This window comes from Myotis nattereri, assembly GCF_964212035.1.
Source record: "Myotis nattereri genome assembly, chromosome: 8".
Taxonomy (NCBI): Eukaryota; Metazoa; Chordata; class Mammalia; order Chiroptera; family Vespertilionidae; genus Myotis; species Myotis nattereri.
Window position 1 is genome coordinate 61,708,313 of NC_138083.1, and position 18,275 is coordinate 61,726,587.

At 39.1% G+C, this 18,275-nt stretch overlaps 1 protein-coding gene across 1 annotated transcript in view; it reads left to right on the top strand.

Moving 5' to 3' along the window:
• PTPRM (protein tyrosine phosphatase receptor type M) overlaps positions 1 to 18,275 on the top strand; it is a 482,851-nt gene that overhangs the window by 285,476 nt on the left and 179,100 nt on the right. Inside the window, exon 14 of the mRNA XM_081097861.1 lies at positions 174 to 306. Coding sequence (XP_080953987.1) covers positions 174 to 306 — 133 coding nt within the window. The remainder of the gene's footprint in view (positions 1 to 173; positions 307 to 18,275) is intronic.

Here is an 18,275-nt window from a genome sequence, read left to right on the forward strand (position 1 = left end):
AATGTGAACAATTACACTCCTTTCAGTGATTTTGAAAGCTGTTGAAAAAGTCAAAGCTTGTCTGTCTGCAGGCTCTGATAAGTCTGTGTTACATGCAGCCAAAAAAAATTAATGTAACATCTCTATTCTCTCTTACTCACCCTCTTTTCTTTCTCATTTCCTTTCATCTTTAGGAGCTGCTACTCCAAAACCTGTCCCAGAACCTGAGGAACCAACAGACCATACAGTTAAAATTGCTGGAGTCATTGCTGGCATCTTGCTGTTTGTTATTATATTTCTTGGAGTTGTGTTGGTAATGAAGAAAAGGTGAGCTCCTCACTATTGTTAAAGATGTGGTGCTATGCCATTGTTGCCACATTGCTTCATGTGTGTGAAAATGGTCAGTTATTGAATTGTGTGTTTTTTGTTTTTGTTTGTTTTTTTAAATATATTTTATTGATTTTTTACAGAGAGGAAGGGAGAGCGATAGAGAGTTAGAAACATTGATGAGAGAGAAACATTGATCAGCTGCCTCCTGCACACTCCCCACTGGGGATGTGCCCGCAACCAAGGTACAGGCCCTTGACTGGAATCGAACCTGGGACCTTTCAGTCTGCAGGCTGACGCTCTATCCACTGAGCCAAATCAGTCAGGGCTTGAATTGGTTTTGATGACCAAGACACATCTGTGACTCTGATTGTTGACATTTTTCATCATGTAGCATTCAAGGTTATATGACAACATTTAGAATAAATGGTTATTTTGTATGAATATGCAAAGCTAATCATGCCAAGTTAACCTAAAAATCATGTGTTTTCCCACAAGTCAGTTTGTAAAGCTCTGCAGAATCTTTAAAGACATTTATTCACCAGGCAATGTTTAGTACTTATTATTGATGTGTTAACATATTTGATGTTCTTGGGGATACGAGAAAGAAGACTTCCTTCTCATTATAACGAAGATGAGGATGACAGTGTGGAGCCCATGTTATATGCAGGCACCATGCTCGGGGGTTAATCTGCACAACACCCCAGGAGAAAGAAACTCTCAAAGAACAGCCTGGCAGAAACACAGGGCATGATGTGGTTAAGGATGAGAACTAGAGCACATGGCATGGTATGAGACTGCACTGTCTAGCCCAGGGGTGGTCTCAGGGAGGAGAAAACAGAGACAGCTATAATAAGCAATTCTTACCTCTGATGCTTGAAAAATATACAGTGTCTTCTGTTTTGTGAAAATAAGCAAAAACTCATTTAATAATAATACAATGTTCAACTTATACAAAAATTATCAACATAAAAGTAGAGATGGTAAAGGAACTACAGGATAAATTTTCCCAAACAGGGAATACTCAGATCTTGTTTCTTTATAGTTTTAAAATAATTACAGAGTAGGAGTAAAGTCATAGATGGTTGGGGGTGAGGATGGAGAGGTTTGGAAAATGAGGTCTTGAAAGTCTTATCTGGTCATCTATGGAGGCTGGAGGTGGTCCTAAAACAGGCTGTTGTCCTTTAAGCAGGTAGTAGTTTGATATAATTTTTATCTTAGAAAGCTCACGCTGATGTTAGGGTTGACCACAGTGTGGGGGAATAGAACTAGAGTCAGAAAGACTAGTTGAATGAAGAGGGGGCAACTTTAGAAAAATCCGGAGAGAAGGTAAGTTTCTGTAGCCATCTGGAAGCAGAAGCTGAGGGAGATGTAACAGTGCAGAAAGAATCTAGTTTACTGGCTTAGACAGCTTAGTGGAGATATTAGTAGTGACCAAAATGTGAAATATAGAAAACAGAACATATTTGGGGAGTGAAAATGGAGAGTTCATTTTTACACTTTTTAAAGTTCACTCTCCCTATAAAGTCAAGTGGACATACCCACTAGGCCACTGGATAGGCTGGTGTGAACTAGGATAACCAGTTGCCATAGTCAAGGTTATCGACATGTCCTGGAGTGGAATCCATAGGTTTGGATGAGGTCACTCAAAGTTAAGTGTAGAGTGAGAAGAAGGAAGTCAAGGAAGAAGATAAAACCTTGGGTAACAGCAGTATTTAAGGGGTAAGTTAGAATATTTGTGTATATATATATATTTCTTTTTTTACTTCTTCCTTATTTGGTATTCATTATTGTAGACAGGCCTCAAGACAAAGTGTTGCTCTGTCCCAGCTGTTTTTATCACTAATGGGTCCCCATCACTTGAACTCTTCCTTTCCATTTGTCATACATCTCTATTCCTTTCTCTCTTCCCCCCCCCCCCCACCATCATTTTATTTCTCTTCTTATTTTTAATTCTTTTTTTCCTTTTTATTTCACTTCTCTGTACCTCTTTTCTTTACACTTCTTTTCTTCTTTTTTTTTTTTGGCTATTTATCTCTTTATTTCTTCCTCCATATCTCTTTCTTTTTTATTTTTTTTTTCTATTTTACTTCTGTCTCACCTCTCATATTTTTTCTCCTGGATGTACTTCATCTCTCTCCACCTTGATGTTTAAGCATATCATGGTCTGTACTGTTGGGTGTGTTTTTTTTTAGTATGATTCTGTATAAATTCTAAGCAACACTAGGCCTTCCATGGCTGCATATTAAAATTAAGCATTTTGGATAGATTTATTATCAATTCTAGAAATATGTGGAGTTTTGTGTCATCTGGCAAGCAGTTGCCCTTGTGACCTTAGCTAAATGTGGACTCACCCTCCCAGAGTCTATTTCTGCTGGGTCTCTCAGGTAGTCATGGAGGCGATGTCATAAATTATGCACTTGAAGATTTTACCTGTGGTAACATATGCCCTTGATACAATTTTAGACTAAAACCAATAACTCATATTAAATTTACATGACTATTTACTACATAATCATCTTTAAAGGGTTGTTTTCACAGCATGTGCTACTTTTGTATGTGCTTTTTCCAAATATAGATATGTTCTTTGTAAGGCAATATGCTGTGCCTATAAGTACCAACCTTGTATGATGTAGACCTGAACAGTCATGTGGTACAAACTTTCATATTTAACAGAAATTCTTAAATTTCCAATTGTTCAGGGTCTACCCAAAAATGTTTTTAAAGTTTTGTTTTTAAACATAATAGTTAAAACATGATAGTAATCATGGATAAGTTGCTGGAGTGTTATTGATGGTTTGGTTACATGGTTTGGTTATCAGAAACACTGAATATATTTTTTACTGAGGAACACTTGCCATCTAACATTTTATAGTTTTAGTAAAGCATACCTTACAAAATGATCACCACAATATATCTAGTGAATGTCTATTACCAATTACGTAGTTACAAAAATAGTTTTCTTGTGATGAGGACTTTTAAGATGTACTCCTAACAATTTTCAATTATGCAATGCAGTATTATTACCTTAAGTCACCATTCTGTACATTACATCCCCATGACTTATCTACTTTATAGCGGGAGGTTTATGCATTTTGACCTCTTCCCTCGTTTCAGCCATCCCTCGCCCCCCCAGCCCCCAACCCCAAGAGGAATACTGAATCCAGATTTGGAATTCCTACATCTGTATGTTAACTAACTTGGTGATTCTCAGCTTCTCTTGGCCTTAGTTTCTTCATTTGTAAACTGAGGGGTTTGCACTATATGATCTCTGAAGTTCCTCCCAATTTTAGAATATTAGGTTTTCTGTTATGTAGCAGCCTATGGTGACAGTATTATACATTTGCTATTCTAGAAGTACAGTGAGTGGCTCATTACTGTATTTCATTATTTAAACATACCCAGTGTTTCTTTCAAAGGCTCTCTTTGCTCAGTCAATTCAAGTCTAGAAGTGTTAGTTGATGAGTGGTTTATCTTTTAGCCACAAGGGAAGGAGAGAGAGGAAAGGAAAAGAATTACCTCAGGTGTGGGATTAAGTGTAGTATTGGTCGTTTTGCGGGTTAGAGCCTAATGCTAATCCAGCTTGACTCCCAGTCCTGTGTGAGCTGTTAGTCTGTTTTTCTTCTACCCACAGTACTGAGTCAGCCAGCACAAATGTATGCCATTGGTTGTAAAGACAGACTGGGCCCAAGAGAAAGTATGGGTGAAAAAATTCATTAAAATTTCTTGAAATACAATTGGATGTCCTTCTGCTGAGGAAAAGTCAGTAGTTACTGTCTGTGTTTGTTAGCAGGCCAGGCCAGGTGGGCCTGAGATCTTGAGAAGAGGAACAGCAAATATTATTGGGAGGCATTTTCAATTATTGGCTTAACTAAGATGTGTTACCTTCTGAAAGACTAACCTTCTATAAAAAATAGTTGTTGGCCCATCCAGTGTGGCTCTGTGATTCAGCGTGGACCTATGAACCAAGAGGTCACCAGTTTGATTCCTGGTCAGGGCACATGCCCAGGTTGCAGGCTTGATACCCAGTAGGGGGTGTGTAGAAGGCAGCTAGTCAATGATGCTTCTCTCTTATCGATGTTTCTATCTCTCTGTTCCTCTCCCCTCTCTCTCTAAAAATGAACAAAAACATATTTTAAAAAATAGTTGCTGAAGGGAGACCTCTAGTAAACATGGAAAATCTGCTCAACTCATCCTGATGGAATTCTTAGGCAATGATCACTGAACACAGAAGTGTCCATGAGGTGTATTTAGCTAGAATGTTTTATAAACCTTTCACAGATTAATGACTAATTGTTAATTTGTTTATAAATATTAATCCATTTGAGCCTTGCCTGGACTAATTTGAAATATTTTCCTTAAAAACTGATGCAAAGACTTTACATTTATTACCTGTTTATTCCCTAAGTAAAGCAATTTTTTATTATATTTATCTTTCCCCAAAACATTCTTTCCTTTGAGGGTGCAGTGTTTGATGCCACAAGTGTTAAGAAAGGGCATGAGATGAATAAAAGTTTCATACATGACAATATACTCTCAAAATTAAATAAGTTGAGTAGGAGATATGTAGCTTTATCATGTTTATCATCTATTATTAAAATATCTATATTTTTAACAGTTTTCATAAGTAATGATTTATCTCAATAACATGTTTAACAGAATTTAGCATACAAGCACCATCAATTTTAAGCTGATCAATTATATTTACTATTGTTTTAAAATTTCTATAGATCTTTTAAAAATTTGAGAATATTTATATTAATTAAAAATTGAGAACATTTATATTAATTATAATAAAATTCCAGTCTCAGCTGATGTGGTAAATAGAAATTACAGAAGTTGTGGCTCTATGGAAATAATCAAAGAGATATGCATTCATGGTCAAAATAGCAAATGTTACCTACTCAACTACATGAACATTTGTTTTAGGTAAATATAATTATTTTAATTCTGAAGCACTATACCTCTACCTTCTTTCCACAACACATTTTAACAGATGTATATTTGTCATTAAATGCAAATGCTACACATCTCGTTAAATATTTAGCACCCATTATATTATATTTAAATAGTACTGGTACTTCCAAGAAAAAATCTCAATAAAAATAGGAAGTATTTCTGAAGATATCATGAAACAAAAAGGATAAAAGAGAAACTGATGAAAGCCCTATTTTCAAAGAGATGCCTGCAGCATGTGGCTGGCGGCAAGCTGACATTAAATGCAGTTCTCCCACTATACCTGTTTACCCCCGAGATAAGAATTTCTGTTCCACTCTAACCAAGTGTGCGTTGCATGTGGAAAATATTTTAGGTCTGTAAGTTTTATTCAAAGTCCTATTTTAAAGTCACATTTTCAAAAACTGCATTAAGGAAAGTAGACATTTCTTTGTGATTGTTACTTAGAGTGTGTATACTTCATATGCAGCCATATAAATAATAGCCAGATGCCAAGACTGTTCTACTCTAGCACATGCGTTGGTATGCATGAAACAGAAAATACGTACACACAGATGAACATCCATATGGCATCCTAATCTATCGACTAGCTCATGCCCTTCACTTTTCTAGATGATGATTGAAACAACTTGTTGTACAGACGTAAGTTAATCAAAATTACCTTTTTAAGGTCTCCTCTAACCTGGACTTCATATGATTACCTGAATAGCTCCTACATGAGCCACTATTTTGGATTCAACCAAAAGGTTTAATAATATTCCATTAGGAGTTCTTTGGGAGCTCTTTATAAGGAAGGTTTTATTTTAAAACGAGTGTGGGGGAATATAGGCACCAGTGTTTTCATTTTACAGGAGGAAAATGTCAGAGAATGATAATGGAGCCACTTGGGCTTTAGAATCTTACAGACCTGGTTAGAATCCCAGCCTCTACTTGGTAGCAGTGAAAACTTAGATGAGAAATGTGATGATAATGTGTGCTTCATAAAGAAAGCATGAATATTAAATGATATAACTCATGTACACAGGTGGTGCTTGATAAATGATAGCTTAAGGGTTATTATTGGAGGTTGGGAAGTTCAAGGTGACATAGGTAGTACACGCCAAGCCTGGGATAAATCCAGGTGTGTCTGATTGTTAAGCACCTTGCTACACTAGTCATGCAATAGAACTCTGAGATGCCTCTTGCTCTGTAACACTCAGACACTTTCAGTTTACTTTGCTGTAAGCCTACCAGTACTTGAAACTTTGCCAGCATGTTTTAATCTTCTTTTTGAGCTATCATTGGAGAATTAGCTAAATAACAGCTTTTTCCACTTCTTTCTTCACAAAAGTGTTTTTTAAATACCTTCAGATATATGTACTTTGTGTATTCTTTGAATCATAACTTTACTTCAGGCATCTCACAGTAGTGAGGAGACTATCTTTGTCTGGTTTAGTGAGTGAGAGAACTTGGTGAAGTTTCCTCATGAGCTGTCAATCAACGGAGCCCTTGCTCTTCCCCTTCTGCCTCAGGGACAAATGCTAGAGCCTAGGTGAGAGGGGCCCTGGAGACAAATGCTTGCGTGCACACCTTGGCTCTGTGGCTCTAGTTGTGTGACCCTGGGCAAGATATAGTTTTGTGGCCCTCATTTTCCCCAGGTGTACCACGGGCATAATAATAGTATATTTACCCCCATAAGAGTGTTAGGAAAAGATAATTAGTTATTACCATTGCATTGCTGGTCCTGATAAATATTAACTATATTATTAATAATATTATTCATAAACTATATTATTAATAAACATAAAACATTAGCATATGATCTATAGCTGACTCTAGTTTCAGTATGCATTACATGCTGCCTCGAAGCCTGGTTTCCATGCAAGAAGGAGAACTGCTCTTTGGCCACGCTCACCCAGCAGTGTTCCTGAGGCAGAGGCTCCTGCTCAGGCCAGGGGATGCCTGGAATATGCGAAAAAATTCTCTGCAGAGAAGTAAAGCAAAACCTCCTACCATGCGTGGGGACTTTCCTCTACGCCCAAATTTTTCTGAGGGGGCATGGCCATGGCATTCAACTCAAATACTTTGGGCATCAAAACCCATCAGGCCCTGGCCAGGTGGATCAGTTGGTTGGAGTGTCAACCAGTACGCCAAAAGGCTGTAGGCTGAATTCCTGGTCTGGGCATATACCTAGGTTTTGGGTTTGATCCCAGTCGGGGTGTATACAGGAGGCAACCAATGTTTCTCTCTTATATCAGTGTTTCTCTCTCATACTCTCTCTCTCTTTCTGCCTCTCTTTCTAAATCAATAAACATATCCTCTAGTGAGGATAAAAAAATAGAAAATGAAAAGAAAGTATCAGACTCAGACCCAGTAAGAGGCCAAATGTTCTGTCTCCAGCGGTCAGAAAAAACGGGCATCCTTGCTGTCTTCAGGGTGCTTACTAGTGGCGTGAACTCCCTGCTCAGCCAATTATCCCAACCCCAGGTCAGGATAGGCCTCTAGAGCCTCTGGCGGTGGATCCTTTGTCATGTGACAAGGCACCAGCCCTGAACCTGCTGGACCGTCACCAGCTATCTCAGGGCACAATTGTCCTATTGATTTCCATTTTTTATGCCCTTTGGCTTTCCAGCACAGCTTGTTTTTACCCAGTATCTTTTAGTGTAGCTGACTAAAATGTTCTTTCGGTGTATCTTACTTCTGAAGTTCAAGTCTAATAGTCTAAAGATGTTAAGAGTGGTTGCGTATTTATCACTGAAATCAATGGTTCTCCACACTTGATGTCTGCAAGCAGCATGTGTTGACATTCCCAGCTTAGTCCCACCAAGGCTATTAATGTTCTCCAAAGGGTATATGTCTCTATTCGTGTTGACATGGCTTCACTTTCTACAGGGCAGGGCAAAAGGTTTACAGTTGTGAGTGCACAAAACTGAGTTATTCTTATGTTATTTATCAATATTGTGTTTTCCATCTGAACGACTATAAACCTACTTTGGCACCACCTGTGATTCGTAGAGTGGGAAAAACCCAGGGCCTGAAAACTAAGGATATTTTACTTGGGATCATTGTCTAGACCTGTAATCTTACTTAGTGAATCCAGGAATTCAAACTGACCGGTATCATTTCTTCAACTCTTACTACTTTTGTTTTGTACTAATGAGTAAAAGAGTATTGAAAAATACTTTGAGTATATGGGGGAAAATTATATTTATATGGGCGAATTTCTAACCTAAGCTTCGTGATCCTTCTTCTACTAACATAAATCTAAATTTCTTTTTAATAAGAAGAATTGTATCTGGAATCCTTAAACTAGGTTCATGTATAGAAATTCACATAAAATTAATTGTTAACTAGAATAGACCAGATCTACTGTGTTAATGGAGGAAGGAATGCTTTGTTTGTTTGTTTGTTTGTTTTGGTGGATCTCAGCATTACAAGATGCAATACTGTAGTAAATAATAAAATGACTTGAACAGGAAAGGCATGTTTTTGCCAGTATCCTCCTAAAGTGAGCTTCAAAGGGAATAATGCTTCACTAGACCTACTGGATGCAGCTTTTGTTATTTTCACACATGCTATTTCCTTATTGGCACTGCAGTGGTGGAACTAAAGTTAAGCTATTTTTATGGCAACTAGTAAAAATTGACTCATTTCTTAAATTCAACGTACTTCTATTTGTAAAAACAACATACTTCTATTTGTAAAAACAAAAAATTGGCAAAAATATAGTCCAGGTTATCCTATCTAAGAATGGCCCATTTTATCCCTCCTGCACATGCATAGGCATGAATACACCTTTCTAAAGTTAATTATGTTTCTGAAATGGCTTGAAGCAGCACCTTCCTGAATAGCAGAATTCTAATTTGGACCCAGAAATTGGGTATTTTCCTTACTCACCCCCTCATTTCAGAGCTCACAGCACATTCTCCTTGCATTCAGGCTCTTGAATTATTTGGGTGCCACCTGTCTTTTCTATTAAATTATAGCATGTGAAGGGCTGTGATGTGATCCTTTTTAATCATCTTTGACTTCCCACTTCCCACATCTAGTACAGTACTTTTCCCATTGTAGATATGTAGTATATTTAATAATTAAAGACAAAATATACTTCTTTAATACAAGTCCTTCAGTGCAACACTAGACTTTGAATTGCTTTGGCTTTTTATTTATAGGGATGTAAATTGTGTAATATCATAATATATTTTATTAATTTTTCTGAAGTGCAGGCAGTCTGTGGACAGATTCCCTGTTTTAATGGAATGATTTCTTAAAAGTTTGAATTCCTTAAGTTTTTAATTTGAGATATCAGAATAGTTTAAATGAATAGAGATATATTTAAATTCAGATGCAGCTTAATTAAAAGAAAAATATGCTCATAACTATCATTTACTTAAATTATCATTTATTTTTAAAACCTCTTTGAGTCTTTTAGATGCATATTTTTCACAAGTAACATCAATTTAGATAAAAATTGTTATATTCAAAAAATGAATAAACAGCCTCAGGATGAATTTTTCTTCATGGTATGAGCATTGGTCCTAAATAAATTAAAATATCCATTTTTTCAGGTCTTCCATTCAGTGGGTTTATAATGGAAATGTGCAGGCTGATGTCTAGCTATGCCAGGACTCTTTGTAATTCACCCAGATCTTCTCATTTCCAGGCCAGACTGCTAGTAGCTCTCCCCCTGCATCCTTGCATGGAATTGTTCCTTTGAGTGTGTGTTTAATAAGACTTTGTGATAAATAATGGTTCACTGTATAGTTATTGGGAGCTAACACACTGTCCTTTATCTTTTTACTTGCTTTGTCTAAAGCCTGTGGGTTGTGGGTTTGAGTCAGCAGTCAGTTTTTTGAAGATATTGGCCATTCCTCCAAGAGAGTGGTCAGCTTTAATGCCTAATTCTTAGGCACTGTCTTACCCTTTACCAAAAGAAAGAGTGGAAAATCTCAGAAATATGTTACTATCTTAAAAATGAAGTGTTGATGTAGCATTAACTGAAATTCTTAACTCAATGGCTGTCATCTGGGAGTGGTATTGCCCACTTAGGGGACACTTGAAAATGCGTGAGGGTATCTTGCTGAGACTGGCTTCATTATAAATTGTGTCTGTGGACTGAATAGTTTTGTTGCCCTGGTAGTCAAGATTTTTCTTTTATAATTTGTTGAGCTAGGGTTGACTCAGAATTCTGATCCTAAGATTCATCTTAAGAGTCATAGCCAGAACTGCCTCTGGGGCCAGTAAAGACGGTTCAGCTGAGTGAAGGGGAAGCCCTGGTGAAGACTTTGCCTTGAGAAGGCATCTGTTCAGGTTCAGTCAGGTATACCCCAGTGTTACCAATCTTCCTGTCCCTGCCCCCTGCCCACACAGAGAAGCAATAAATCTTTATTTTATTAAAATTTTTTATCATTGGCAACTAATCAATTTTTAAATGTTGTGTTGGCCACGTAAAATGGGGTATCTATTTACTAATTTGTGATTCCTAATTCTAGTGTAAGATAAACCAAGCAGGGGACATGTAAATGATGACATTTTTAAACTCCTTTTATCATCTACCTGTTTCTGGCTATAAGTATTGTCTTATATGAGAAAAGAAAATAGACTTTTTGCCCAAGATTCCTCTCTGTCCAGGTGCTCCTTGGTACATATGATGCCATCTGATAGCGAAACGGGCCTGCAGTGTATTTTGTGAATAGGCAGTTCCTGCTTAGAAATACATGATAACCTAAGCTTCACTTATCCTGTTGGTGATGCTCCCAGGTGGTTTGGATTATGTTCCTCCAGTTTATAAGTAGAGCCCATCCCTGCTTTCTACACTAAGAATTGCTACTGACTCCTGGATCTCTCTCTAATACAAGTTGGGAATCTCTGGACACCAGAGGAGCCTCAGATAGTAAGTAACATCTCTAAGATTGCTTTCCTCATGGGAGTAACATTAAATGTTTAAAATTTTGCTTACAGCAATCATATTTCTGGTCTTTTAAAATGGTTTCCCCACTGTAGGAGAGAGTACCAGGCTGCCCCGACAATGTTCACCTTTGTGGATGGCCATGTTCTAAGGGACACTGGCCCACACCAGCGCGGCCTTCCCTCCAGAGATGACTTGCTGACGGATTGTGCCTGGCTGATCAAGTCAGAGCCCTGGGTGCTATAGGTTCTCCTGCTGCTTAGTGCAGAGCAGGAAACAAAACCAGGAAACCTGGAGATTGTTGTGAGAACAGGCTCTTTGCTGACACTGTGGCTGTTGATTTCTTTTTGCAGGGTTTGAGAAGGAGTAAGATTTATCCATCTGCTGTAATCTGAGAATAAGCAGACAATATATTTCCCTATAGATCCATTAGCCTCCACCCTAACAAATGCATACACACACACACACACACACACACACACACTATCTATATGAGACTTCAAATTTAAACCATCCCCTGAAGTGCCCCATTGTCCAATCCACGGCCTGGTGACCCCACTTGACATCAGCTGCAGTTATGAAAATGTCCTGCTGCTTTTGCTGCAGTGAATACTGGAGCCCAATGGGCACATCTAACACACCAAACACCACAGCCCTACCACCCTCTCCACAGTGGCATCTAGCACCTTCTTAGGAGCCCACGGACACCTAGGAGCCACTGCCCAGCCTCACTGCAGCTCACTCCCCAGGGCCAGGCCCACCCACTTTCACTCTTTGGCAAGAAATTGCTCAAGTGCCTGAGCGCCACAGACTTCCCTTCAAGAGCAGTGTGATTTTCCGCTATCCTAATTGCTGGGCTGGCACCTGAGCTGAAATGACCCATCCATTTGGATCTCAAAACAGCTTCTAACTCTTGACCCAAAACTTCTCCCTAAATTCTAAAATTGTGGGTTTTTTATAACCTGGAACTTTGAGTGCTGGCCTGATTCTGTAAACCTTGCCTACATCTGGATTAAGTCTAGTGCAGTGAATGTCCCCTCTGGTAGCTGCGTGCTGTCAGTGTTGTGACCGTGAGGTCCAGGCTCTTCACCCCTTAATTAGTGCAGTGCCCCTCCGCTGCCCGGAGCTGATACCAGGTTGTTAGTGATCACTTCCCAGGGAAGCCTGCCAAACACAGAGCCCAGGACAAAGCTCTCACAGAGGAACAGAACATAAATAAATGGTTCTTACACTGTGTGCCTTTTTACTTTTATGATTGACACTGATGTAAAGAATAACAAGGGCCACACCATGGAACCGCAGTTATAAGTCATTAACTAAAATGATAATTCATTATGTGAACGGAGAAACCAACTCTAGGAAGAATGTGGTTGATTAATGAGCATCATTAGCAAGTTCACAGTTTCAAAGGTCAAAATTATCGATCTGATGATGTATGGTATAATGCCACACTCTTCATTGATGCTCAAGTCCTTTTTCTAACAGAGAAAGTTAAAGGAAATTACCAACAATTATTTTAATACTATGTGTTCTGTGACTTATAAAACTTTGAATTCTCAATATATCTTTTAATTACTATTCTGACCAATGAATTAGCATTAGTATTTTTTTAGTTTAAATTGAGGGTACTCAGCCATCATTTCTATTTCAGATGTAACACTGCTAATTTTAGTGAGAATAAGTGAAGAACTTACAACAATTAAACTGGAGCTCTGAACAAATTACAATCAAGCTAAGCTGAAGTAAATGATATAGCCATATGGAAGATCCGTAAATTAAGAGAGAAACTAAGCAGAATTTGGAAAAACTAATTAAGGCAGATCTTTGGTTTCTAAAATGTTGTTTATTATGGTGTCTTAAGGGGGCTACTGGAGAAGACTTTGTTAGCCAAGAAGTCTCCTACTTAGTTCATTTTTGTGATTTGGCAAACGCAGTCTGTTAAACTTCTTTCTCTAGCAACATGCAATCCCTTTTTAGGTGTGCATGAAATGAAAAACATACTAAACTAGGGCTCAGAAATGAAGCACTACTGATTTTATTTGAAAAAACGTCTTTCTAACTATTTACCCAAAGGCGCTAAAAGCGGGGCCTTGAGAGATATTTGTATACCAGTGTTCATAGCAATGTTACTCACAATAACCAAAAGGTGGGAGCTACCAAAATGCCTATTGATGGAGGAAAGGATAAACAAAATAGGGTATTTACATTCAATGGAATATTACTGCCTTAAAAATGAAATTCTGACACATAGTACAACATGGATGAACCTGGAGGCCAACATGCTATGGGAAATAAGCCATTCACAAAAGGACAAATACAGTAAATGAAGTACCTAGAGTAGTCACATGCATAGATACAGAAAGTAAAATGGTGGACGCTAGAGGCTGGGGAATGGTGGAACGGGGAGGGAGCATTTAATGGAGCTGAATGGTGGTGATGGTTGCACAGCAGTGTGGATGCACTGAATGCCACTGAACTGTACACCCAAGCATTGTGAAGTGAGTAAATTTTATTATGTATATTTTTCAGTTTTAAAAACTGTGCTAATGTTGGTGGACAGAATGTTTAGACAGGTTTTGAACCATTGTTGCTGCCCTCATCATTCTAGTCATTTGTCTGCTAGAGCATCAGCCCAGCCATGGTAATCGTAGACTAGCCTTGTAACGGAGTGTCTGCCTTTTTGTTCTTCTAGGCCTGGGCTGGCTCAGGGAGTTACTTTGTCCAGCTCAGCTCACAGCAGGGCATACTGATGAGTTTGGGACACGGTTGCCTGAGGCTAGGAGGTTCCACAGAAATACATCAAGCCTCATGTGGAGCTTGCAGCCTGGAGTATCCCAGCATTGTTACTGACAATGATGACAGTGGGAAAATCAAACCTCCTCAGAAAAGCACCTCCTGAATTGTTACCATATACCTCCGAAGCAAAGCAGGATGGCCGCCTACCTGAAATCAGTGCAGTATGCACTCACATTACTTGTGATGCACTTATTTCAATCATAAGTGAAGAAAACAATGGGTTGTGCTGCCACTATTTTCAGACACCAGTGAGAGGAATACAGGAAGCATGAGGTCCATGGCTTTCCCACCTGTCAAGTTTTTATTTTCTCTACTAGTAACAGTGACTGTGGCACAGATTGTCTACAAACAGAATATGAATATGTCCAGCATTCCAGAAGCTCACAGCGCTTCAAGTGAAATCCACATAGCTCCCCACATGCAGGCCTCGGAGTGTGTGCAGGTTCAGTCTTGTGGGTTTGATTTAAAAAATGAAAATAAAAAATGAATTCACTCTATGCCCCCTAAAGCTTACGGCTAGGGTTTCTCTCAGTTAAATAAAGCTTCAGCTAGTGGGTTCTGAATTACGTTCTGGGTTGCTGTTTCTAAGTAGCTTTTCTGTACAGAGCAGGCTTGGTGGCTCTGAGCCGACTAGAAACTTAGTGAGGGCAGGAACCATGGCCTAATCACCTTGGTCTGTTGAGTTCCTCCTCCAGACTAGATAGCTGTTCGTGGCTCATCGAATAAATGAGTGAATAAACAGAAGGTCTTACCATGCATGAGCCCGCCGTGCTGTTCCTCTCAGCTGCTAAAAGAGGCTTGGCTGACCCCAGACTATTTGCTTCATGTCATTACTGAGGCAAGGAACAAGGACTGTTCTTTTTTAAAAAATAAATCTTTATTGTTCAGATCATTACAGTTGTTCCCCTTTTTTCCCCCCATAGCTCCCCTCCACCCAGTTCCCACCCCACCCTCTGCCCTTACACCCCCCCCCCCACTTTCCTCATCCATAGGTGTATGCTTTTTGTCGCCGGGTCAAAGGTCATACACATGGAAAATGTAGCTATTTCCATCCGCAACGTGTCCCTGTGTTCGGAAAGGTCTCTCACGACTTGTTCACGCTCTACTCAGAAAGGATACGGAGCCACGTAATGGCTTTTTAAAATAATATGACCTCTTATGTTTAAAATGAGGATTTCGCTACCGAAAGTGAGGAGAAAGCAACACTACAGCTGCTCTCGCCCCTCTCGCCCTTCAGGTGATAGTTGTGCGTGGGGCTGCGAGCTGGTTCGCAGGCCATCGACGAAGCCATCTGGGCGGCTCGCGCGGCTCCGTCCGGCTCCCCAGGGGCCATCGCAGGACAAGGCCTGTTCTTGCTTCCTTCTCTTCTCCTTGCAAAACCTCTTTGCCTGAACTGTGGCCTTCTCTTTGTAATTGGAGTCAACTTGTGGAGGAAGTGTCCCATGAAGGGAGGTCTGCTTCACCACCTATATTGAGAAACTGTGTGTGTGTGTGTATTATGTATAGCAAGCTTCTTACAGAGCCTATCTTTCCTTCAAACAAATTTATTAACCAAAAGGGATGGTAATCACTCAAAAAAGAATAAAAACAAGACTTACCTTGAATAATCTAAATGACTCATAAGACATCCATGAGTGAATGTGAACTGACTCTTCTAAATAGTCTTTCCATTTGTATTATAACAGTGATGATGATGATAATGATAATGATAGCCTATATATAAGCATTTGCCTCATATTAGGCACTGCTGTAAGTCTTTTATGAGTATTATCACAGTTAGGCCTTCTAACAACTTTATGATATATGTGCCAAGACCTTGTTTTTAGTTAAGAAAGCTTAGACATAGAAAAGTAAGTTGTTTAAAGAAGCACACTATATGTTCAGACCCTAAAATATGGTGACAGATTTGACTCTAGATGGTGGGCACATGGTGCAATATACAGATCTTGTGACATAGAGACCCACACCTGAAACCTATATGATCATGTTGACCAATGTCACCCAATAAATTTAATTTTAAAAAAGTTTTCTGAATTCAGTTGAATAAAAAATAATAAAGAACCACAGTCAGTAAGCAACAGGACTGAGGTGAAGCCAGCTTACCTCCAGAGCTGCATTCTGAACCAATATGGTCCTTTCATTGAAATGTAATAGAAATAGAAAAAGATGGACACAGTACCTACCCACTAAGCTGAACAGAAGCCAAGAGAAAATCCCATGACCTATATGGTGACCAGCATTCCCATAGATCTCACCTCATGTAGTGTATGAAACAAGAAAAGTATGCCCCATGTGAAAGAGGAAGCCTGCCAAGCCAGCCAGGCAGTCTGAAAATTGCCACAGGACATCAGCTCTGTGGCCTGAAGGGCAGGAGACAGAGAGGACCTGGTTAACTTGGGCTCCTCCGGAAGTCTTTGACAAATCAGGCATCTCAGGAGACTTGAAATAGGCCACAAATGAATGGCCACCTTTATGCATAAATGATTTTCAAGCCCCATGGTTACCCATTACATACATTGTAAAATTCCAAGTTAGTTCAGCAGCCTCTCTCATCCAAAATGCAATGAATACTTGATTTCCATTCTCCTAACACCATACAGCTTTAGCCCCATGGCGTGAACAAACCCTGTTGTTGCTGTATGTACACTGCCTTATCCAATAGGCCAGGCCTGCTGCTTCTCAGCATCCCCCCGATCAGCTGGGCTCACCTCTGTGCCTCAGAAGTGCATAATTAATACCCTGTTTCCAACCCACAGAAAAGACTGGAACTTGAAACTCCAACTGTGTTCTCATTTCTTACCCTCTCACTTGTTAGCTTCAGAGAGGAGGGTGTAAGGCTGCCAGTCTTTGTGTGGTATACCTTGCTCTGGTTCCATCACTGCTGTGCCTCCATGGGACTAATGAGGAGGGGAGGTTGCTTGTGTTGGTAGGAGCATCTGTAGTTCAAAGGCAAGAAGTCTAGTGTCTGGAGTGAAAAGATGCTAGGCAGTGTGAGGTTTGAACTTTAGCAAGTCAGATACAGGCTCTCAGCAGGGCTTGTAAACCCTACTTTCGGGAACACACAGGCTTGTGGTTCTGATATGTTGAAAGTTTGGATAAGAGGAATGTGATACAGCAGCTCTTTTTGTCTTTTGGTCTCTGCTAACATAGTATGTCATCTGATACCAAGATAAATATTACCTTTCAATGATGCAGGGAAATGAATGTTAAGCCTTTTTTTATTTTTTATTTTAGTTTTTATATATTGACTAGAGGCCCAACGCATGAAATTCGTGCAAAGGGCTCGGCCCTCGCTGACCTGGCTTCATCCGGAAGGTCATTTGGATGGTCTTTCTGCTGATCAGTTTAATTAGCATATTAGCTCTTTATTATATAGGATTTTAGAGAGAAAGAGACAGAAAGACAGACATTGACTTTGTTCCACCCATCCATGCATTCATCGGTTGCTTTTTGTATGTAGCCTGACTAGAGTTCAAACCCTGGTGTTTTGGGATGACACTAACCAACTGAGCTACCCAGCAAGGACTGGATGTTAACCTTCAATGTGATTTATGCCTTGCCATTTTGGCTGGCATTAGGCCTCTGGACTGGTTTTCATACCAGCTTTCTGCCCTGGCTTGCTTATTCCCAGCTGTACGCCATTTCCCGTTCCTATTATCTTCTGCCATGCAGGCAATGGTCTCAGCTTCTCAGATCTGGAGAACACTGAGTATGTTTCTGGCACTCAGCTGAAAATACTTACTGGCATCTGTATGCTTTTTTTTTTAACTCTATTTCAACATTATTTTATAGTATTAATCTTTAATCTTCATCTAGAAGGTATTTCCTGAGAGCTATTAACTATTTTCAAATGAATTTGACAAAGACATATTTTCATTTTTTATCATATCTAATCTCAATTTTATGCCAAACTGTTTGGTTTTCACATTGAACGTGGCAGCCCAGACCACTTTGTAGCTAAGACTAAGACATAGGAAACTATGGTAGGATCTTTATAACATCTTTTGTAATCCTTACAAAATAAGTATCATCATTAATATATTAAATTAAACTTAGCTAGAAATAATGCATAGACTACATTTAATGCCCGCCGTACTCTTTGTTTTAATTTTTTTCTCCTCTCAGTAGCAAATTTGCTAAATTTGGTAATTTACAGACTTGTTTTCTTTATTAGTGAGAAAAATAACATAGTTCCATTCATATTTATTAAAATAACTGTTTTATAAAGTTCCCTTCATAAGTAAAATCAACAAGCAATTATTATCAATAGAAGACAGGAAACATCCAGATAAAACTATAGGTAATCACAGATTGTTTATATAGTGGGAAA